General features: G+C 43.9%; 1 protein-coding gene across 1 annotated transcript in view; it reads left to right on the forward strand.

Annotated features, from left to right (window-relative positions):
* The window catches only part of LOC116501455 (transcription factor RFX3-like), a 148,855-nt gene that overhangs the window by 104,833 nt on the left and 18,905 nt on the right, over positions 1–25,117 (forward strand). The window contains exons 9-12 of the mRNA XM_032207029.1: positions 4,364–4,476; positions 5,285–5,400; positions 6,043–6,197; positions 22,767–22,864. Coding sequence (XP_032062920.1) covers positions 4,364–4,476; positions 5,285–5,400; positions 6,043–6,197; positions 22,767–22,864 — 482 coding nt within the window. The remainder of the gene's footprint in view (positions 1–4,363; positions 4,477–5,284; positions 5,401–6,042; positions 6,198–22,766; positions 22,865–25,117) is intronic.

Below are 25,117 nucleotides of genomic sequence, written 5' to 3' on the forward strand. Positions count from 1 at the left end.
CGCAACGGTGTACCAGCGGCAACATCGCACCAACCGAGACTCCCTGATTCCCATCCATAAGCTAATTCGTTGACTGGAGAGCCAAGGAGTGACCACCAAAACTCGCTCACCCTTTCATAGTCCCATATGGCCAGAGCAGAAGCCTATTGGAGAGTGGAGGCTAACAGTGGATTATTGTGGCCTGAATGAAGTCACACCACTGCTGAGTATTGCAGTGCCAGACATGCTAGAACTTCAATACAACTGGAATCAAAGGCAGCCAAGTGGTACGGCACAACTGATATCGCTAATGCATTTTTCTCCATCCCTCTAGCAGCAAAGTGCAGGCCACAGTTTGCTTTTACTTGGAGGGGCATCCAGTACACGTGGAATCAACTGCCTTGGGGTGGAAACACAGCCCTACCATTTGCAGTGGACTGATCCAGTCTGCACTGGAACAGGGGGAAGCTCCTGAACACCTGCAGTACATCAGTGACATCATCATTTGGGGTGATAAAGCAGAGGAATTTTTTGAGAAAGGGAAGGAAATAGTCCAAATCCTTCTGAAAGCCAGTTTTGCCATAAAACAAAGTAAGGTCAAAGGACCCGCACAGGAGATCCATTTTTCAGGAATAAAATGGCAAGATAGATGGTCATCGTCAGATCCCAGTGGATGTGATCAACGAAATAACATCTATGTCACCACTACCTAGCAAAAAGAAAGACAAGCTTTCTTAGGCATTGTGGGTTTTTGGAGAATGCACATTCCAAATTACAGTCTGATTGTAAGCCCACTCTATCAAGTGACCTGGAAGAAGAATGATATCAAATGGGGCCCTAAGCAATGATATGCCTTTGAACTAATTAAATGGGAGATAGTTCATGCAGTAGCCCTTAGGCAGTCCATGCAGGACAAGAGGCAAAAAATGTGCTCTACACCACAGCTGGGAAGAATGGCCCCACCTGGAGCCTCTGGCAGAAAACATCAGGGGAGAGTCAAGGTCAACCGCTAGGGTTTTGGAGTCAGGGATACAGAGGATCTGAGACCTGCTATACTCCAACTGAAAAAGAGATATTGGCAGCATATGAAGGGGTTCAAGCTGCTTCAGAAGTGTCTGGTACTGAAGCATAGCTCCTCTTGGCACCTCGACTGCCGGTGCTGGGCTGGATGTTCAACTGATGCTACGTGGAGGAAGTAGGTTGCACTGATCACACAAGAAGCTCAAATAGGAAACTCCAGTCGCCCAGGAATTTTGGAAGTGATCACAGACTGGCCAGAAGGCAGATTTTGGAATATCACCAGAGGAGGAGGTGACACGTGCTGAAGAGGCCCCGCTGTATAACAAGATACCAGAGAATGAGAAGCAATATGCCCTCTTCACTGATGGGTCCTGCCATATTGTGGGAAATCATTGGAAGTGGAAGGCTGCTGTATGGAGTCCTACACGACGAGTTGCAGAAACAGCTGAAGGAGAAGGTGAATCGAGCCAGTTTGCAGAAGTGAAGGCCATCCTGCTGGCCTTAGAAGTTGCTGAATGGGAAAAATGGCCAATTCTCTATCTCTATACTGATTCATGGATGGTAGGAAATGCCCTGTGGGGGTGGTTACAGCAATAGAAGCAGAGCAACTGGCAGTGCAGAGGTAAACCCATCCGTGCTGCTGCATTGTGGCAAGTTATTGCCGCCCAGGTAGAAAACCTGGGTGTAAAAGTATGTCATGTAGATGCTCATGTACCTGAGAGTTGGGCCACTGGAGAACATCAAAACAACCAGCAGGTGGATCAGGCTGCTAAGATTGAAATGGCTGAGGTGGATCTGGACTGGCAACATAAGGGTGAATTATTTATGGCTCAGTGTGCCCATGACACCTCAGGCCATCAAGGCAGAGATGCAACATATAGATGGGCTCGTGATCGATGGGTGGACCTGACCGTGAGCACCATTGCACAGGTTATCTATGAATGCGAAATATGTGCTGCAAATAAACAAGCCAAACAAGCAAACAAACAAGCCAAGCGTTTAAAGCCTCCCTGGTATGGAGGATAAAGAACATGCTGTGGAAGACAGTCTGGGTTATTCCCGCCTTGAGCAAAGGCAAACCTATCTGTGGGATTGCTTTTGCTCAGGGACCTGGGTGCACTTGGTGGGTAACACAGAGGGATGGGGAGGTCCGGAGCGTACCTCAAGGGGATTTGATGTTGGGAGAGAATAGCCCACAATTTGAATTGTATTATGTTAATTGCTGTATAATACTGCATGTAATCACTACTATGGTTGCTATATGTCCCAACATCAGTATTACAGTAAGAGTCAACCAGATTAATGAAGAATGTATTTTGATGGAACTGAGTGAAGTGCAGCAGTGATAGAAGCAGACAAGCACAGTGGTGTTGGAGCCAGAGCTGGCCTCAGCATGCAACAATTCAACACCACACCCCATCTCTCCTGCCCTGAAGGATTGTTATGATAGATGGAACCCAGAGTCATGGACTAAACGAACTCAATAGACATTTTAGAGTGACGGCCCATATACTAAGGGAATGATATCTGTGTGTGCATATATCAAAAGACAGAAAAGTGGTGATTAATTGGGATGCATTGGAAAGTGGGACCTGAGCATGATGTAGAGGGTATGGAATAAGGGGTGGATCTTGTCCTGGTTTCATCTGGGATAGAATTCATTTTCTTCATAGCCACTGGTATGTGCTGTGTTTTGGATTTAGGAGAAAAATAATGTTGATAACACGCTGATGTTTTAGTTGTTGCAGAGCAGTGCTTACACAGAGGCAAGGGCTTTTCAGCTTCTTATGCTGCCCTGCCAGCGAGAAGGCTGGGGGTGCACAAGAAGCTGGGAGGGGACAGAGCCAGGACAGCTGACCCAAACTGGCCAGAGGGATATTCCATACCATATGGTGTCATACTGAACGATAAAAACTGGAAAGGTTGGGTGGGGGGGAGATCTCTGCTCAGGGAGTTACTGGGCATTGGTCGGCAGGTGGTGAGCAATTGCATTTTGCATCATTTGTTGTATATATATTTATATGTAGTAGTAGTAGTCTCAGGATTATTTTCTCTTCCTTTTCTGTCCTATGTAACTGTCTTTATCTCAACCCACACGTTTTGTGATTTTTATTTTCAATTCTCTCCCCTATCCCGGGGGGGAGGGGGGGGGGGGGGCGGGGAGGGAAGTGTATGGCTGTTTGGTGCTTAGCTGCCTGCCAGGTTAAACCACAACAGATTTTAAACTAATAGAGAATTGGGTAGATTTAGATTAGCTATAAGGATGAAATTCTTTACTATGAGGGTGGTGAGGCACTGGAACAGGCTGCCCGGAGAAGTTGTGGATGCTACATCCCTGGAAGTGTTCAAGGCCAGGTTGGATGGGGCTTTGAGCAACCTAGCCTAGTGTGGGAGGTGTCCCTGCCCGTGGGGGGGTGGGGGGTGGGGGAGGGTCCAGCCTTCCCATGTCTAGGAGGCTTTTGAATATCCTCAAGGAGAGAGACTCCGCAACCTCTCTGTGTAACCTGTTCCAGTGTTCTGCCACCTGCACATAAAATGGGATTATATTATATATATATATATATATATTGCATTTGTTGATGTAACTGATCTTATTGATTTCCCATTTGTGGAAACAAATGGTAATTTAGTAATTTTCTAAAGTAAAAAAGCCTATTAAATATCTTATTGCAGTAATTGTACACTTAGTTTTGAGTTCATACATTGATATTTTGAAGATCCACATTCTTTGGCCTAGCCTTGCTGTTATTGAAATCATTGAGAACCTTAGGCTGTAGTTCACGTTTTTGAATTTTTCCTTCCACATTCTCCCTGGTTGACAATATATTCCCTCACACGGCCCGATACTAGTGTATCTCTTAGAAACATTTGTGAGCAATAGTAAATGTACATGTTGTCTATAGTTGAAAGTCTTGTAAATTTCAAATAAATATATGCTGCTGAGTCTAGGAAACCCTTGCATTCATGTTAATACAAAAACTATTAAATTGATAAAAACAACAACAAAAAAAAACATTTAATAACATTAACCTCTTATATTCTGCTTTATCCTGTCATATTCTTTAATATATTAGTTGTTTGGTTTTTTTTTTATATACAGATACAGTATATTTGTGAAATCATTTTAATCTGCTAACTGCCAAGAATAATTTAACATTTCCTTTTGCTTAAAAAAAATAGCTAGCTGGTTTGTTAACAATTATTTTTGCAACATTAAAATATATTAAATATGAAAGACATTCCTCTTTGGGCATTATGACCTTCTAGACTTTATATATTTACATCATTCTTAAATCTTTTCTAATTGAGCTGTAGTTGGCACCATTCACAATGGTTTTCTTCTGTTATGTTGTCATGGAAACAGATACATCTCGAGTACTTCCAGAGTTTGGAGAAGTTGAAATATCTTCTCTACCAGATGGTACTGCTCTTGAAGACATAAAATCATTGCAAAGTCTTTATCGAGAGCACTGTGAGGTAAGGGAAAAAAGGCATTCACATAAATCATTCTTCATTGAAAATTCATGTCTTCTAGTGAGAATCAGTACAACTGGATGACTGACACAAAACATATTACAGGCAGGCTATTGACATCTGATGTGCTAACCAAATAGTTTGCTTATTTCATCAGAAATGAAATTGGAAAAACGATTTCTCTGAAATTTCTCTCTTTACCAGGAAAGAAAAAAATATGTAATAGAATACTGAGACTGGAATATAATAATGTATATTTTTGGAGATTTTTAGATAAATTACACTTTAGATATATGCAGAGCTTTGCTTTTGTTTATAGGGGTTGAAAACAGATTAAATTATTAAATTATTATTTCTAACATTTATGTTAAAAACAAGCTCGCTATTTTCTTCAAGTTTTAAAGAAACAAGTTATTTAAGGTTGTTAACATTTCATATTAAATAATGTCTTAAAATTATTGTTGAAGGTGCCAGAAAAAAAAAAAAAAAAAGTAAAAAAAAGTAATGAAATAGCAATTTTCCTATGTGTTTTTAATAGCATTAAAAATTCTGTTTAGATGAAGTCACCCGATATGTTTCCTTAAGCTCTTTTCTGGAGAATTCTTTCTATTTTCACTTGGACTGATCTGTCTATGCACACTAGTAAAATTCATCGCTAAAAAGTTATTAAAATACGTTGTTTATTTATAAATCTAAATTTTTATTACTTTTTCTGAAAACTGACTAAGGGGAGGGGAGAGCTATACCACTCGAAGGAGCTGGAGGAGAAAAATGGTAGCAGATTATCTGCACTTGTTTTATATTGTTTTAGGCAATAGTGGATGTTGTTGTGAATCTTCAGTTTAGCCTGATAGAAAAATTGTGGCAAACTTTCTGGCGCTATTCTCCTTCTGCTCCAGCTGATGGCACTGGTATTATTGAAGCAAGGTCAGTATATGTCACTCTTAAATAAATAATAGTTTATTATTATATTGTTTACTATTATTTATAATTTAATAAACAGCCCTGTTTAATAGAGGGTACTTTAGGAGAACATGATGATGGAAACATGGATGATGTTAGAGGAAACATTTCAGCAAGTGTCGGCTGGGGGGGATTAGAACACTGAAATCTGCCAAACCTCACTTAGCTTCCTGACTCTTCCAAAACTAGTTGTTTTATTCATGTTTCCAGATCTCATGATTTACTAACCAAGGCCAGTAAATGTCTCTCTTTACTCTATCATCATAATATAACAGCAAGTGTCAAATCAAAGCCTTGAAATGACTGTATACATCTTCCATTTTTTCCTTTGTTTGGATGACTACAAAGTATCCTTACACAGTATACTGTCCCATTCTTTTAAATTCCAAGGACCATTTTTATGCTACCTCTGCATAATTTCTGGGCTGGAGCTGAACTTTGGAGGCCATTTTTCCCCAGTTTCATATGAACAAGGTAAAGAGGTTCAATTGGATGTAACTGAGACTTTTACAAAGTTTTTATTAAATAAGCAAAGTCCATTGTACTTTTCTTATCTGTATGTAAATGCATTTTCATTTATTCTTTTGTTACTTTTATTCACGCCAGCAATCTGACTGAAATAGAAAGTCGACTTCCAAAAGGAAAACTGATTACTCTGTGCAAAAATGAGTCTATTCTGAAATGGATTTGTAATTGTGACCATGTGATGTACCAGGCTTTGGTGGAGATTCTCATTCCTGATGTCCTTAGACCTATTCCTAGTAAGTTAAACACAGATAACACCTCATAAGAATTTTGGCTTGGTTTGTTTTATGTGGTGGTGTTTTTGTGCATCACGTGAGACTTTGGGGAATGATTTCGAAGGATATAAAAGTAGCATGTGTCATCTTTCCTTAATTCTGTTGAGTAGGAAGGTGTACTGGAGTTGATGTAAGCACTGTATTTAAAGGAAAGGAGACTAGATATTTCACTGCATTTAGGGAACTCTCCAGAAGTTTTTGGAATATATTTCCCTATGGAAGATGCTTTTGTCACTGCAAAGTCTAAGTTTTTATTAATTTTAAGATAAAAATGGGTTCCTTTACACACTGGCTCTAGTCTACCTGACAGATGCAAATGCACTATGGTCCTGAGCCTGAGTCCATTAATGTCAGACAGTCTTTCCACTGACTTCAGTAGACTTTAGCATTACATATAAAAAAAACTTTCCCAGACCAGACTTTCCCTCTGGCCTCAGGAGCCTGGGGTTCCTGAAAGCAGTCCTTACCAGTAAAGACTGAGGTGAAGAAGGCATTCAGTACCTCATCCTTTCCCATGTCCTTGGTCTTCAGGATCCCTGCCCCATTCAGCAGCAGGCCCGCATTTTCCCTGGTCTTTATTTTGCTGCTGATGCACCCGTAGAAGCTCTTAATGTTGCCCTTCATATCCCTCGCCAGTTTCAACTCTAGGTGGGCTTTGGCTTTCCTAACCCCATCTCTGTACTCTCAGACAGTGTCTCTGTATTCCTCCTGGGTCACTTGTCCCTTTTTCTGGATCCCATATGCTTCCTTTTTATGTTTGAGTTTAGTCAGGAGCTCCTTGTTCATCCACACAGGCTTCCTGCCACCTTTGCTCGATTTCCTACTCACTGGGATGGACCATTCTTGATCACGGAGGAGGTGATCCTTGAATATCCCTGGACCCTCCTCTGCTCTCCAGGACTCTACCCTGTGGGATTCTTCCAAACAAGTCCCTGCACAGGCCAAAGTCTGCTCTCCTGAAATTTAGAGATGTGATCCTGCCATTTGCATTGCTCCCTCCTCTCAGGTTTCTCAACTCCACCATCTCACGGTCAATGCAGCCCAGGCTGCCCACAACCTTCCAGGCTGCTCCAACCACAGTTCTTCCTTGTTTGTAAGAATTGCATCCAGCAGAGTGTCTCCCCTTCAGCCCTGTTTTTCTGATTACAAGCTCTCTCTTTTCCATAACACCTTAAACCCGTTCCTTGTCAACCCATTCCACCACTTCCTCATTTGATTGTGGACCTCCCTTGTCATTTCTAGTTTAAAGCTCTCCTCACCAGGTTGGCCAGCCTGCTGGTAAAGATGCTTTTGCCTCACTTGGTCAGGTGGATCCCATCTCTTTAGCAGTCTTTGATTCTTAAAGAGAGATCCCCACGGTCATAAAAAACAAATCCCTATTGTCATCACCAGCTGGGCAACCAACTGTTGACCCACAGGATCCTCCCATTCCTCCTCAAATCCTTCCTTCTCACTGGAAGGATCAAGGAGGATATTGCCTGAGCCCCCATGAACTTCTTCCATTGCCTCCAGGTGCATGTAGTCACACTGGCTATGCTCCAGGTCTCCCCTGGCAGTATTGTCGGTGATGATTCATAAGGGGTAATAGTACGAGGGCCGGACAAACCTCTGCAATATCTCTACAACATCCCAGATCCAAGCCCCCAGCAAATAGTAAGCCTCCCAACACAGCAGGTCAGGTCAGCAGATGTGGTCCCCCATCCCCTACAGCACAGAGTTTCCCGTTGTTACCACTTGCCACTTCCTTCTGGTACTGCTGCATGGCTCAGGCTTAGTTAGCTTGGATGCTTCACTGTACAGACTTCCCAGACCCTCATCTGCTCTGAGGATGCCAAACCTGTTCTTTAGTTGGAGATATGCAGGTGGAGCAGGAGCCTTCTTCCTGTTGTTAGAAGTCACAAGCTTCCAGCCTTCGCCATTTCTAACCCTTTAGGTTGGAAATTAGGAGAAATCTATTCTCAGAAAGAGTAGTTAATAGTTAGTAGTTAGTCCCCTTAATGATTCTATGATTCTAACTCATTAAGCACAGACCACCCAATCCTCCTTCAATACAGCTAGGGGTTCAGGCTGCAGGGTCTTGGAGATGAACTGTTCAATCTCTTTCTTATCATCTCTGACACTACACAATCTGCTGACCTCCTCCCGCACCTCCTCGGCAGCACAGATCCTGTACTGCTGCACACCTTCTGCAGGCAAGGAGACTGTCTCCCTCTGCCCCAGCCTCAGTGAGAGACCCCAGGCACTCCTTGTACCCTGAGAGCTGCATTCTCCCTTGGGAGTTCGGTCTGGATTGAGGCCTCTGATATTGTAGGGATAGTTGCTCCAACAGCTGGAGGTGGTGCCCTGCAATGCATTAACAGCATTGCTTAGGACATGGATGCAATTCTCTGCAAAGTTTCTGGCCCCCTTCTGTGTAACCTTCTGAGCAAAGTGCTGCATCTGTTGGCTGCCTCTGCTAGCAATGTTGTAAGAAGCAACTCAGGAAAATATTTGTAAGCATTACTTTGTAGAAGGTATTATCAAGCAAGGAAATAAAGGCTAGTGTTACCACATGATGAAGACTGAAATAACTACAGAAAAGATGCACAGTAAATAAAACATCTACGTTTATTGCTTATATGTAAGTTTGCAGAAAAAAAGTAATAACTGCAGACTCTTGCTTGTGTATCAACACTAAAACCTTCTTGATTATTTATGTTTGCAGTAGAAATTAAAATGTAGAAGACCCCTGCAGGTCACTGAATTTAGTGATTAGAATCGAAATATCATAACATATGCTTTGTGCCACTAACTGGTTAAAAATCCTCATTCTGTCACAGTGCTCAGTAGTTCATATGAATCAAGTTCAACGCATATTAGACCACTATGTTTAGAACCTATTTGTTTAAAACAAACATCTGCATAGCACTAGCTAATCTCCATCTTTCATCTGAAAAGCTAAGAAATAGCAAAGTAAAAGTCATATAAACTCTACCTAACTTTTAAAATTTTAAGCAAAGCTTAAAAAATTAACTAGACTAAGCCTCCTAGAAGGCTTAACTATATCCAAGCATCAAAATTAAATATGTATCTCATTTCACTAAAAACAGTAAAGAAATTACATAATTGCTTTCTATAACTAATGACTTCTGTCTTCCAGTAGATCCTCATAGAGAAGCTGTTAAAAGTATGGGCTGGATGAGCAGACAGTGAGGTGGACTGAAAACTGGCTGAACTGCCAGGCCCAGAGGGTGGTGGTCAGTGGCGTGAAGTCTAGTTGGCTGAGGGAGTTGGGACTGTGTAGCACAGAGAAAAGGAGGCTCGGGGGTAGTCTCATATGTAAAAAATATCTCAGGGTATAAAGAAGACGAGGGCATTGAGTGCACCCTCAGTAAGTTTGCAGATGACACCAAGTTAGGTGCGTGTGTCGATCTGCTTGAGGGTAGGAAAGCTCTGCAGGAGGATCTGGATAGGCTGCACCGATGGGCTGAGGTCAACTGCATGAAGTTCAACAAGGCCAAGTGCCGGGTCCTGCACCTGGGGCGCAATAACCCCAAGCAGAGCTACAGGCTGGGAGAGGAATGGTTGGAGAGCTGCCAGGCAGAGAAGGACCTGGGAGTGATGGTGGATAGTCAGCTGAATATGAGCCAGCAGTGTGCTCAGGTGGCCAAGAAGGCCAACGGCATCCTGGCTTTTATCAGAAACAGTGTGACCAGCAGGGCTAGGGAGGTGATCGTCCCCCTGTACTCAGCTCTGGTGAGGCTGCACCTCGAGTACTGTGTTCAGTTTTGGGCCCCTCGCTACAAGAAGGACATCGAGGTGCTCGAGCGGGTGCAGAGAAGGGCGACGAAGCTGGTGAGGGGCCTGGAGAACAAGTCCTACGAGGAGCGGCTGAGGGAGCTGGGCTTGTTCAGCCTGGAGAAAAGGAGGCTCAGGGGCGACCTTATCGCTCTCTATAGGTACCTCAAGGGAGGCTGTAGCGAGGTGGGGGTTGGTCTGTTCTCCCACGTGCCTGGTGACAGGACGAGGGGGAATGGGCTTAAGTTGAGCCAGGGGAGTTTTAGGTTAGATGTTAGGAAGAACTTCTTTACCGAAAGGGTTGTTAGGCATTGGAACAGGCTGCCCAGGGAAGTGGTGGAGTCACCATCCCTGGAAGTCTTCAAAAGACGTTTAGACGTAGAGCTTAGGGATATGGTTTAGTGGGGACTGTTAGTGTTAGGTCAGAGGTTGGACTCGATGATCTTGAGGTCTCTTCCAACCTAGAAATTCTGTGATTCTGTGATTCTGTGAAGACAGAACCAGGCTCTTTTGTCCAGTGAAATATCAAGAAGCAATAAGCACAAATCGAAACAAAGAAAGTTCTGTCTGAACATTAGGAAACACTTCTTTATTCTGAGGGTGACCGGAACAGGTTGCCCAGAGAAGTTGTGAAGTGTCCCTCCTTGAAGATCTTCAAAAGCTGCCTAGACATGGTCCTGGGCAAGCTGCCCTAGGCAGCCCTGCTTGAGCAGGGGGTTTGGACGAGATGATCTCCAGAGGTCCCTTCAAACCTCAACCCTTCTGTGATTCTGTGATTCTGTGATTCTGTGATTCTGTAATAAAGATTCAAGTTATAGAGAGAGATGTGTATAAAAGTCCTAATTCAGCAAAATCATATCAGCCAATTCTTAATTTAGTAGGGATGAACTTTGAGCAAGTACTCCAAGACAAGCAGTTAAATGTATTTTAAGAGCCCAATGCTTAAATGTTTTGCTGAATCAGCTTTGTTGTTGTTGTTGGAGGTTTTGAGGGGAGGCGCTTAAGAAAAGAAAAAAAAAAGCAAATGTACTCCAAGATGTATATTAGAATATAAGTAGAAGTAATAGTAATGCAGTTATGAGAAATTATGAATCATAGAATCACAAAATGATTTGGGTTGGAAGGGACCTTAAAGATCGTCTAATTCCAACCCCTCCCCACACACACACTGCCCTGGGCAGGGAAACTCCTACTAGACCAGGTTGCACAAAGCCCCATCCAACCCGGCCTTGAACTCTTCCAGGGATGGGGCATCCACAACCTCTCTGGACAACCTCTTCCAGTGCCTCACCACCCTCAGAGTAAAGAACTTCTTCCTAATGTCTAATCTAAATCTACCCTTTTTTAGTTCAGAGCCATTCCCCCTTGTCCTATCGCTCCACTCCCTAACAAAGAGTCCCTCCCCAGCTTTCCTGTAGGCGTCCCCTTAGGTACAGTAATGTCGCTATAACGTCTCCCCGGAGCCTTCTCTTCTCCAGGCTGAACAACCCCAACTCCTTCAGCCTGTCTTCATAGGAGAGGTGCTCCAGCCCCTTGATCATCTTCGTGGCCCTCCTCTGGACTCATTTTAACAGGTCCATGTACTTCTTACATTGGGGGCCCCAGAGCTGGACACGGTACTCCAGGTGGGGTCTTACGAGAGCACAGTAGAGGGGGAGAATCACCTTCCTCAACCTGCTGGCCACGCTTCTTTTGATGCAGCCCAGGATACAGTTGGCTTTCTGGGCTGCAAGCACACACTGTCGGCTCATGTTGAGCTTCTCATCCACCAACACCCCCAGGTCCTTCTCCTCAGGGCTGCTTTCAGTCCATTCTCCGCCCAGCCTGTATTTGTGCTTGGGATTGCCCCGGCCCAGATGCAGGACCTTGCACTTGGCCTTGTTGAACTTCATGAGGTTCGCACAGGCCCACCTCTCAAGCCTGTCCAGGTCCCTCCGGATGGCATCCCTTCCCTCCAACTGATCTCCACCTGGACATCGAGTCGTTGACCATTCAGCCAATTCCTTACCCACCGAATGGTCCATCCGTCAAATCCATGTCTCTCCATTTTAGAGAGAAGGATATCATGTGGAATAGTGTCAAATCACAGAATCACAAAATGACCGAATGGTTGAGGTTGGAAGGGACCTCCAGAGATCATCTAGTCCAACCCCCCTGCTCAAACAGGGTCACCTAGAGCATGTTACACAGGATTGCATCCAGGCAGGTTTTGAATATCTCCAGAGAAGGAGACTTCACAAACTTTCTGTGCAGCCTGTTCCAGTGCTCTGTCAACCCAACCATAAAGAAGTTCTTCCTTATATGGCAATGAAACCTCCTGTGGTTCAATTTATACCCATTACCCCATGTCCAACCACTGGTTGGACAACCAATCGCCTGGTTGTCCTGCAAGTGCCGCGTGATTATAAAACAGTCCAGGTTGGAAGGGACCTCAAAGGTCATCAGTGCTAAACTTTTTGTGTGGGATAAGGGGTCCTAGATTAGATGAGATCATATTTATCAGGGACTGTAGGGATAGGACAAGAACTAATGGCTTAACTGCTCAAGTGAAGTAATTGTCCCACTCTACTCTGCGCTGGTGTGGCCTCATCTCGTGTACTGTGTGCAGTTTTGGGCGCCACAGTATAAGAAAGATATAAAACTGTTAGAGAATGTCCAAAGGAGGGCTACAAAGATGTTGAAGGGTCTGGAGGGGAAGATGTATGAGGAGCTGCTGAAGACACTTGGTTTGTTCAGCCTGGAGAAGAAGAGATGGGAAAACTCATGGTGTTCTACAGCTTCCTCACAAGGGGGAGCGGAAGGGCAGGCACTGATCTCTTCTCTCTGGTGACCAGCGATAGGACCTGAAGAAACGGCTTGAAGCTGCGACAGGGGTGGTTCAGACTGGATGTGGGGAAAGGTGTTTCACCGAGAGGGTGGTTGGGCACTGGAAGAGGCTCCCCAGTGAAGTGGTCATGGCAACGAGCCTGCCAGAGTTCAAGAAGTGTTTGGACAATGCTCTCAGACCCATGGTCTGATTTTCTGGGTAGTCCTTTGGGGACCCAGGAGTTGGACTCGATGATCCTTGTGAGTCCCTTCCAACTTGGGATATTCTATGAAATTCTTTACTGTGAGGGTGGTGAGGCACTGGAAGAGGTTGCCCTGAGAACTTGTGGATGCCCCATCCCTGGAAGTGTTCAAGGCCAGGTTGGATGGGGCTTTGAGCAACGTGGTCTAGCGGGAGGTGTCCCTGCCCATGGCAGGGGGGTGGAATTAGATGATTTTTAAGGTCCCTTCCAATCCAGACCATTCTATGATTCTATGATCTATCACACACAGTTGCATCTTGACAAACTTCAGTGATGGGGAATTTACCCCTGGGGAGACTGTTTCAGTGATTGATTGTTCTCACTGTTAAAAATTCCTTTCTAATATCAAGATGAAACCTAGAATCAGAGAATATCCTGAGTTGGAAAGGACCCACAAGGATCACCAAGTCCAATTCCTGTGTCTGCACAGGATCACCCAAAAATCAGACCATATGTCAGAGAGCTATGTTTTAAGAAGCAACTCAGGAAAGTATTTGCAAGCATTACTTTGTAGAAATACCCCATCATAGAGAGGCCTTTTTTTTTTCTTTTTTTTTTTTTTCTGGATAATTGGGAAAAGTACCAACTGCGGCTGGCCAAAAAATGGGAAAATTTGTTTAATTTAGTAAATACATAAACTGATAATTCTATTTTTGTTTCAGCTTTTTTCCTTTTCCTGATTTTAAGTATTTTTATTTTGAAAAAAAAAATCCCCAAAATTTACTGTCACACAACTTCCTAATAAATATTACCATAAAATAAATTAGCAATGAGGAAAAACTTTGTTTTGTTGTTTTTGTTTTTGTTTTTGTTTTAAAAAAAGAAGCTCTAAGTAAGTTTTTGTCAGTCAAAATGTTTGTGAAAACTTTTTAGTGCCCCTGTAATGAATAAAAAATACTGTGTAGGAAAAAAGCCAATTTTCTTTGTTTAAAAACAAGTCAAACAGACTGTACTTGAGTCAGGAGTAAAGCTGATTATTATTATACGATGATTCAAGCAAAAGACCAGCAAAAGAGCCACTGTGTATTACTGGCAATATAACCTTTTCCCTGAGAATGGCCTTTTTATCTCTTCACAAGCATCAGGATGGACAGTAACAAACTTGTTTGGGAGTTCCTATCCCAGACAGAGAAGTTATGTTCAACATATTTTCACATCGTATTTCTTGCTTTCAGCAAATACAAGTACAGGAAAGACTACAAATTCTTGTTATTTGTGAGATTTGAGTACAAGAGAGATTTCAAATGAGAACCTGAGCTTTTTGAATGTTCATCCAAAAATAAATTTTCTCCTTGTAACTTTTTTTGCTACACCATTTGGTAATGGCTGGGTGTGTTAACCACTGTTTAAAGGACAGAGGACAACACATTTTTTTTGAATTAATGTATTGTTTTCAGAATTCCTCAGAATTTCATGATCACTCTGTACGTCACTGTCCTCTAACAACATAGTTTAGCTAAAAAGCGGGAATACTATTTCTGTAGAATTTAGAGCTCCTCTTCATTTATAGCTATAGTTCCTCTTTCTTCATTGCTCAATACTTTTTTTTTGTTTTCTGAAATCAAGTTGCCACTGAGGTGCTTCTTTCCATACTTATTTTTAAAACAGGTCATCCTGTTATATGATGAGGTGAAAAAGATCACATTATATGTTTTACATAGTATTTTTCAAGAAAAAAAAAAGAAAAAGAAAAAAAAAAAAAGATATTTTCCTTAAAGAACTAAATAAGTTTAACACATTGTTTACAGTATTCCCTGTACTTTGACTTTTGGCAGATATTGGGGTGGTTCGAGTCTCCCACGAGAACCAGAGCCTGCAAACACATGGCTTATTGCAGATGCCTGAAGAAGGACTCATCAACTTCTTTCTGATCAGGCAGTCTGTATCAGACACCCACAAGATAACCCACATTCATCTGCTGTCTAACCCTAACCCCTAAGCTCTCATCTGGCTTATCATCCATCCCTAGGAGAAGGTCCATGCATTCCAGTTCCTCTCTCACAAAGAGTCTTCCTGGCTTGTCCTTCCTAAAGAGGCTTCCTAAATTGATCCATTGCAACACTCCAGTGCTGCACAATATTTTTGATCCCTGAGATCATAGCCTTGCAACTGCTCGCAGACTTCTAATTCCTCCTGTTCTGCCGCACGCTGCATGCATTATTGTACAGGCACTTCAAAGAGGCACCCACTCTTATTTCCCCAAAAGGGCATGAGAGCTTTTCAATAATGCTGTTATCCTGACATTTCCTTCTGTTCATATGCTGGAAGTGGGCCCCTTTTAGCCTCATTTTGTTGATTATGAGTTCTCTCCTGTTTACCTAACATTCTTTGCTTTCCTACCCATTCTGTGGATAGGAAACCCCACTTGACTGATGTCCATCCCTCCCCTATCATTCCTATTATAAAGTTCTTCTTACCAGGTTGGCCAGCCTGTTGGCAAAGATGCTTTTGCTCTACTTGCTCAGGTGGATACTGCTTCCCAAGCAGTCCTCCATCCTCAAAGAGGAGGTCACAGTAGCACGGAGTGACACAAAGTCTATTTGGAGGCCAGTCCAGGGCCAGGAGTACACACCGGGTCCAATCCCATTCAACTTCTTCATTAATGATCTGGACAATGGGGCAGAATGCACCATCAGCATTTTTGCAGACAACACAAAACTAGGAGAGTGGTTGATACGCCAGAGGATCATGCTGCCATCCAGAGGGACCTGGACAGGCTGGAGAAATGGGCTGACAGGAACCTCATGCACTTCAACAAGGAGAAGTGACAAGTCCTGCACCTGGGGAGGAATGACCTCATGCACCAGTACATGTTGGGGGTCACCCAGCTGGAAGGCAGATTGGAAGAAAAGGCCCAGGGAGTCCTGCTGGACACCAAGTTGAATGTGAACCAGCAGTGTGCCCTTGACACTAAAAAGGCTAATTGTATACTGCATTGCATTAGGCAAAGCATTGCCAGCCAGTCACAGGAGGTGATCCTTCCCCTCTACTTAGTGCTGGTGTGCCCACACCTGGAGTCCTGTATCCAGTTCTGGGCTCCTCAGTGTGCAAGAGAGGCATGGATATACTGGAAAGACACCAGCAAAGATGATTAATAATGATGATTAAGGGACTGGAGCACCTATCCTATGAGGGGAGTCTGAGAGAGTTGGGACTGTTCAGCCTAGAGAACAGAAGGCTCAGGGGGGATCTTATCAATGTGTATAAATACCTGAAGGGAGGATGCGAATAATCATAGAATGATAAAATATCCCGAGTTGGAAGGGACCCACAAAGATCATTGAGTCCAACTCCTGGGTCCCCAAAGGACCACCCAAATATCAGACAGTACGTCTGAGAGCATTGACCAAACACTTCTTGAACTCTGGCAGGCTCAGTGCCATGACCACTTACTTCCCCGGGGAGCCTGTTCCAATGCCCAACTACCCTCTCAGCGAAGAACCTTTTCCTAATATACAACCAGCCCTGACACAGCTTCAAGATGTTCCCTCAGGTCCTATCGCTGGTCACCAGTGAGAAGAGATCAGCACCTACCCCTCCGCTTCCCCTTGTGAAGAAGCTGTAGACTGTGATGAGGTCTCCCCTCAGTCTCCTCTTCTCCAGGCTGAACAATCCAAGTGCCTTCAGCCGCTCCTCATATGTCTTTCACTCTAGACCCCTCACCATCTTCACAGAACTTCTTTGGACACTCTCTAATGGTTTTATGTCCTTCTTATATTGTGGCACCCAAAACTGTATGCAGTACTCAAGGTGAGGCCACACCAGCGCAGAGTAGCATGGGACAATCACTTCTCTTGACTGGCTAGCAATGCCGTGCTTGATGCACCCCAAGATATGGTTGGCCCTTTTGGCTTCCAGAGCACACTTTTGACTCATATTCAACTTGCTGTCGACCACAACCCCCAGATCCCTTTCTACGGGGCTGCTCTCCAGCCTCTCATCCCCTAGTCTGTACGTATAGCCAGGGTTGCCCCTTCCCGGGTGCAGAATACAGCACTTGTTCTTGTTAAACTTCATATTGTTGGTGACTGCCCAGCCCTCTAACTTGTCGACATCACTCTGAAAGACCACTCTAACCTCGAGGGAGTCAGCTGTTCCTCCCAATATAGTGTCGTCCACAAACTTACCCAGTATACCTTCAAGTCCTTCAACCAAGTCATTTATGAAAACAGTAAAGAGAACCGTCCCCAAAATGGAGCCCTGTGGAACCCCACTAGTGACTGGCCACCAGCCTGATGTAACCCCATGTACTATAAACCTTTGAGTCCAAGGATCCTATGGGAAACTGTGTCAAAAGCCTTGCTGAAGTCCAAAAAGATCACATCAGCTGGTTTCCCTTGATGGACTAGATGGGTGATCTTATCATAAAAGGAAATCAAATTTGTCTGGCAGGACCTACCCCTCATGAACCCATTCTGGCTGTGACCTATGACTGCGCTGTCCCCCAGGTGTGCTTCAGTAACTCCCAGGATAATCTTCTCCATAATTTTACCAGGCACTGACGTGAGACTGACAGGCCTGTAGTTACCAGGGTCTTCTTTCTTGCCCTTCTTGAAAATTGGCACAACATTTGCCAGCTTCCAGTCTACTGGGACCTCTCCAGATTCCCAAGACCGTTGAAAAATAATTGAGAGAGGTCCTGCGATGACGTCAGTCAGCTCTTTGAATACCCTGGGATGAATCCCATCCAGACCCATGGACTTGTATGGATCCAGGTGGAGTAGCAAATCCCGCACACGTTCAGGGTTGGCTGGGAGTTTATAATTCCCACCGTCACGGTCCTCCAACTCAGGGCACCCAGGGTCCTGAAACCCATCATCGGCATCGAAGACAGAGGAAAAGAAGGCTTTAAACATCTCTGCTTTGCCTATGTCCTTGTTTGTGAGGTGACCATCCCCATCAAGTAGCGGACCTATGTTTTCTCTGGTCCTCCTTTTTGTATTCACACATTTAACTGGCCCTAAAATGGAGCCCTGGGGGACCCCACTGGTGACCGGCTGCCAGCCTGATGTAACCCCATTTACCTTATCCCTTTGAGACCTACCCGTCAGCCAATTATTCACCCAACTTATTATGTTTTTATCTAGCTATATGCTGGACATTTTGTTCAGTAGGATAAAAATTAGTAAGGAGTGTAAGAGGAAAAAAAAAAATAACATCAAGAGAAAGTTATTTTTTGAAATTTTTAATTTTAAAATTTAATGCATTTTTTTTTAAATTTTGATTTAATAAATTAATTTTTAAAATTAACTTTAAGAGAATTGAAATTACTATTATTATTTTTTTATATAAATGATCTGGAGAAAGGACTAAGTTAATTTTAATAAACTTTAATTAAAAATAAAGAGAATTGTTGACACATCATATTGTTTTTATCAAGCTGAATGCTGGACATTTTGTCCAGAAGGATACTGTGAGAAACAGTATTGAAAGCTCTGCTGAAATCCAAAAAGATTACAACTGACAGGCCTGTAATTACCAGGCTCTTCTTTCTTGCCCTTCTTGAAAATTGGAACGAAGTTTGCCAGCTTCCATTCAACTGGGGCCTTTCCAGATTCCCAAGACCGTTGAAAAGTAATCGAGAAAGGTTTTGCGATGACATCAGCCAGCTCTTTGAGTATCCTGGGATGAATCCCATTGGGCCCCAGAGACTTGTATACATCCAGCTGGAGCAGCAGGTCCCGCACAGGTTCAGGGTTGGCTGGGATTTTATCGTTCCCATAGTCACGGTCCTCCAACTCAGGGTAACTGGGGTCCCAGGGCCCATCATCAGCATTGAAGACAGAGGCGAAGAAGCCAATCACCACTTCACCCACGAGACCCTCCCTGTTTACAAGCAGCAAGTCTAGGAGGGCTCCTTTCCTAGTCAGCTCGTTCAGTACCAGTACCAAGAAGTTATCATCAACGTGTTTTAGGAATCTCCTGGACCTGCTGGTATCAAGTGTTATTCGCAGTTGACATTTGGCAGATTGAAGTCCCCCATAAGGACAAGGACAGCTGATTTAGAAGTATTTCTCAGTTCCTTAAAGAATAATTCATCAGTGTCGTCATCCTGTCCAGGTGGTCTGTAATATACTCCCACAGCAACATCCACTTCATTTGCTTGTCCCTTAATCCTTACCCAGAGGCTCTCATCCTCATCATCGCCAGTTGTAAGCTCTGTATAGTCCCGCCCCTGCATTACATACAGTGCCACCCCCTTGCCTCATCTGTTCTGCCTATCCTTTCTGAAGAGCCTATAACCGTCCACCGTAACATACCAGTCACAGGACTCTTTTCACCAGCTTTCTCTTATGCCAATGATGTCATAGCTCTGGGACTGAGCCAAGGCTTCTAGCTCCTCTTGCTTGTTCCTCATGCTGTGTGCATTGGTGTAGAGACATTTCAAATGTGCTTCAGCATACCCAGCACCTTGTGGAGCAGACTAAAGGATCTCGCTAGCATGCAGTCCCTCAAATTTTGGCGTGCCATCCCATAGCTTATCACCAGCAAGCCTGTTTTTATCCATTATACCCTTCAACTCTAGCGTAAAGCTCTTTCGATCAGCCCTGATAACTCTTGAGTAAAAATCCTTTTCCCTCTTTGAGAAAGGTGCATCCCATCACATGCCAGCAGGTCTGGTGTCGTGTAGACCATCCCATGATAAAAAAACAACAACAAACAAACAATCTGCCTGTGCCACCAGCCTTGGAGACAGGTTTTGATAAGGTGAGTCTGCATGTTTCTTCCAGTATCGTTCCCTGCAACTGGAAGGATAGAAGAAAACACTACCTGTGCTCCTGATCCCTTAACCGATCATCCCAAGGCCGTGAAGTCTCTTTTGATGGCCCTTGGACTTCTTGTTGCAACTTCATTGCTGCCTACATGAAAAAACAATAATGGATAATAATCCGAGGGCTGTACCACCAGGCTCGGAAGTTTTCTTGTAACACTTTTAACTCGGGCTCCAGGGAGGCAGCAAACTTCTATAGGAGGTGAGTTTGGTTGGCATATTGGGCCGTCTGTTCCCCTCTGAAGGCTGTCACCAATGACAATAACCCAGCTTTTCTTTCTTAATGGAGGCCCTGAGCAACCTATTCTGGGTGACCCTGATTTGAGCAGAGGGGTTGGAGTAGATGATCTCAAGAGGTCCCTTCCAACCTAAACAATTCTGTGATCAGTGTTGCAAAGTCCAGCTGGGTGCCAGTAGCTAGTGGGGTCCTTCAGGAATCAGTACTGGGACCAGTATTGTTTAAGGTCTTCATTATTGACCTGGTAGATGGAACAGAGTGCACTCTCATCAAGTTTGCAGATATTGGTGGAGAGTGTTCAATATGCTGGAGGTTAGAGGGACCTGGAAAGGATGGAGAAATGAGCTGATGGGATCCTCATGAAGTTTAACAATGATAAATGCCAAGTCTTGCATTTTCAATGAAATAACCCCATGCAACACTACAGGCTGGGAGATTGTCTCAGCTATATTCCTTAAAGAATAATTCATTGGTGTCATCATCCTTTGAGCCTGACCCAAGAGCCCAAATCCTGGGCAAAAATCCTTTTCCTCCTCTGAGAAAGGTGCTCCTGTAATAAATGGCTAAGTCCCAAATAGGGTTACAATCAAAGTTTACAATTTATTAAACGAATAGAGGTAGGCAAACAGCGCTGGGTGTTCAGGGAGTCTCTGCTCCACCAAGAAGCACACCAGTTACATCAGGCGTCTGGTTTTTATGCTCCTAGGCTAATACATATTCATCACCACTTTTGGAAAAGGCAGGGTTATTATAATTAGTTTCCCGGGACCCGAACCATCCCACGGACGCATGCATATCAGTCTCCGTGGTCCCTCTGGGGGTCGCTCATACTGAAGGCTCGTAGTCTTCCTCCCAGGCTTTGTCCTTCGGTCATTCTTCAGCTTCCCCCCCCTCCTTATTTAGTAGTCTCTGGGCCAGATGTCAGAAAGTTGTGTCTCGTGCAGTAGTCAGCAGTTATCTCAAGAAACTCCCCCCTATTCTCTTATCTCCCAGACTCGAGTCTCAAGGTTTACCCTTCTAACCCTCTATCGACACGAACTGCTAGACCCTTCTTTTGCAAGATACAAGAACTATATACACTAACCACTCTGTTTCTCTTGGACTTGTGGTTATTTATACAAGGGTATGTAAGACAGAAGGTCACATTTCAATATGAGGCCCTAGCATTGTTCCATATTGACATGAATCAGATGAACATATTTCACAATCCCCCATTTCCTTTTTCATGGTATTGATTCGTGTTTTCATTTCCAATCGAGTCAGTAGTTGCCGAATTGGTATCAATTTTGGATATTCTTTTGTTTTTATTATCATCAAGGAATGGGTTTTCTCTTTCCCTGGTTCTGGGTCAACAGTGTGAGAAGCACTCCGTAGCCAATAACTTAGGCTCAGGCGAGGATCTCAGTAAAGTAGTAATTTATTCACAACTGCAATGGCAGGCATTTCCACCTAAGTTCTAGAAGAAGATCCCCGCTCAGCCAAAATGACCTTCTGCCCCACCTGCTTGACTTCCAACTTTTTGGAATTGCCTGTTTCTGTGCTCTTAAGAGGTGGTACTCCAAAAATGACCAGGACTGATGGAGCTCGATGTCTTCAAAAGCAGTTTCCCAGGGGACCTTACTAACTAGTTCCCTGAGTGCTGTGAAGTCTGCTCTCCCCATATCCAGGGCTGAAGTTTTGGTGCAGTTTTCCTCCTGTGACTAAAGATTTTGAGAAATGTGTTCATCTGATTCGTGCCTCTGATTTCTCTTCCAACCTAGACAATTCTGTGATTCTGTGAAAACAAAACAAACAAACAAACAAAAAGAATTTGGACCTGGCTTTGGAATACAAACAGAGGCAATTGGCTAGCCTCTTTCTAGGGCAATTGGCCCCTGATGTCAGAAAGAAATTGTCTTAGGCTGCAGGCAGGATTGACAGGGACCTTGGACTTCTACCTTAACAGGTCCACTGACCATGGGACACGTTTCACATCTAAGGTGTTACGGGACTAAACCACAGCCCTAGGCATTAAATGGGAATACCATACTCCATGGCATCCACAAAGTTCAGGATGAGTTGAGAGAATGAATCAAATGATTAAACAACAATTGGCTAAATTAATGATTGAAACCCAACTGTCTTGGATAAAATGTTTTCCATTGGCATTATTGAATATTAGGACTATGCCCCATAGTGAAATGGGTATCTCACCTTATGAGATGTTATATGGAATGCCGTATTCCCAAGGAATGCCATTGGATTATTCTTTGATAGAGAATTATGAAAACTCTCTTGTTTCAATTTATGTCTGATGTGTATCACCCCCCTGCCATGCATCATTGTGAAGAGTCTTATTTCATCTTCTTGCTGACCTTGTAGGTGTTGAAAGGCTGCTATTAGGCTCGCCAAAACTTTCTTTTGCTCAGGCTGAACAAGCCTAGTTCTCTCAGCCTCTCTTCATAGGGGATGTGCTCCAGCTACCTGATCATGTCAATGGCCCTCTGCTGAACTTGCTCCGGTTTATCAACATCCTTCTTTGTATTGGGAGGGATCCAAACGTAGATTGGATAAGTCTCTGAGCCAATAAATGCAGCATATCTCAGTGTGGAATATTTAAATACTGAGGATACAAGCGATTTCAAGAGAGTTAACTTGCTACATTTTTCACTGTATTTTTGTTCTTTAATGTTTAGGTGCCTTGACCCAAGCCATTCGCAATTTTGCAAAAAGCATTGAAGGTTGGCTTTCCAGTGCCATGAACAATATTCCACAGAGAATGATAGAAACCAAGGTAAACAAAGCTTACTGCACTTTTCATTACTTTATGCAAATGTACACTGAATGTCATTTAAAATCTAAAAGTAATAACATTTTAACTTCTATGCTAAGTGTCATTTAAGTTGAATTTCAAACATGAAACACAGGACTGGAAATCATTTTCTTTTGCATTTGTGGTGGTTTTACCGTGCTGGGCAGCTAAACCCCACAACCGCTCTCTCACTCCCCCTCCTTTAGATGAGGAGGGGGAGAAGTAAAGCAAAGAACAACTCACGGGTTGAGATAAGGATAATTTAATTAAAGGGAAATAATTATAATAATTAAATAAAGACTACCATGAACTAAACAATTTAACTAAGGGGAAAGAAAAAGGGAAAGGGGAAAAGGGAGGGGAAAAGGAAAAATAAAAAGAAGGGAGGAAAACAAACAAACAAAATAAATGAAGGCTATATGGAAGTGCAGAGGAAAGAAATTACTCTCTACTTCCCACAAATGAGCGATGATTGACCATGTCCTTGAAGCAAGGCCTCAACGCACGCAGCCGGTGTTCGAGAGGAGGACCGACGTCTTCTCAACGAGAGCCCACCCCTCCCCTCTTCTTCCTGTTTCCACCTTTTATTGCTGAGTGTGACATCACATGGTATGGAATATCCCTTTGATTGGTTTAGGTCAGCTGCCCTGGTGATGTTTCTTTCTCACTTTTTGCCCACCCCCTAGGAGGGTTAGAGAAAGGCCCAATGTTGTGCCACTGCTGCTCAACAGCAGACACAACACTGGTGTGATACCACTGCTGTTCCAACTACAAGTGCAGGGTACAGCACTGTATGGGCTGCTGCCGGGAAAGTTAACATTCCAGCCAGACCCAGTACAACCTCCACCCCTTATTCCATAACAGTTGTGTCACACTCAGATCCCCATATTTTAGCATACAAGCATTCTCATCATTATTCCTTGTCCTTTAACAGGACAAGGATTTAACAGAACAGGATTAATAGGCAGGTGTATCTTTTCATTCCATAGGTCTTTCTTGGAAAATGTTCATAAGAACTGTTGATGATTAGGTCTTCATCTGCCAAAGTGGCCACTCAAGGCAGGTGGAGTTGGATGTCTGGACACCAGCACCAGCTTAGCTCAAGTCCTTGTTGCACTGCCCGGCTCCTTGCAAAGTTGACCTGTCGTTGATCCTACAGCATCTTCCTTCAACATATAACTTAGATTACAGATTAGTTTTCTCTCAATGTCAAATCTCCTTGAGGCACACGCTTGATATCCCCATTCTTTTGCATGATCCACCAGGTATACCCCGGTCCTTGGGTGAAGACAATCCCACGAGTGGGTTTGCCTTTTCCCGAGGCAGGAGCAACCCACACTGCCTTCCCCATCCACCTTCCTATATGCACTACGGGAACTTTAGCTCCTTTCACAGTGTGTAGGGGTTTTGTTTTGACAGGACCAGCACGGCTGTCAGACCCCCTATTGTTAACTAGCCAAGTGGCTTCTGGTAGATTTGTGTCCCATTGTTTCCACGTCCCAGCACCTAATGCTCGTAACATAGTCTTTAACAGTCCATTGTACCTCTCAACCTTCCCAGAGGCTTGTGGGTGATAAGGGATGTGGTACACCCACTCAATACCATGCCTCTTTGCCCAGGAGGTAACAAGATTGTTTCGGAAATGACTCCCATTGTCAGACTCAATTCTCTCTGGTGTACCATGACGCCACAATACTTGTCTTTCCAGGCCCAAGATAGTGTTTCGGGCCGTGGCATGGTTTACAGGGTATGTTTCCAGCCACCCAGTAGTTGCTTCTGCCATGGTGAGTATGTACCGTTTTCCTTGGCGAGTTTTTGGGAGTGGTCCGATATAGTCAATTTGCCAGGCCTCACCATATTGAAACCCTAGCCATCTCCCCCTGTTCCAGGGAGATTTTACCTTCATGGCTTTCTTGATTGCAGCACAGGTCTCACACTCATAGGTAACCTGTGTGATGGCCTCAATGGTCAAGTCCACCCCTCGATCATGAGCCCATCTGTAAGTGGCATCCCTCCCCAGATGTCCTGATGTTTCATGGGCCCATCGAGCTACAAACAGCTCACCCTTACGTTCCCAGTCTAGGTCCACCTGAGCCACTTCAATTTTCGAAGCTTGATCCACTTCTTCGTTGTTCTGATGTTCTTCAGTAGTGCGACTCTTGGGCATGTGGGCATCTACATGACGTACTTTAACATCCAGGTTTTCTACCCGGGCAGCAATATCTTGCCACAGGG

The sequence above is a fragment of the Aythya fuligula genome, chromosome W (genome assembly GCF_009819795.1).
Source record: "Aythya fuligula isolate bAytFul2 chromosome W, bAytFul2.pri, whole genome shotgun sequence".
Lineage (NCBI taxonomy): Eukaryota > Metazoa > Chordata > Aves > Anseriformes > Anatidae > Aythya > Aythya fuligula.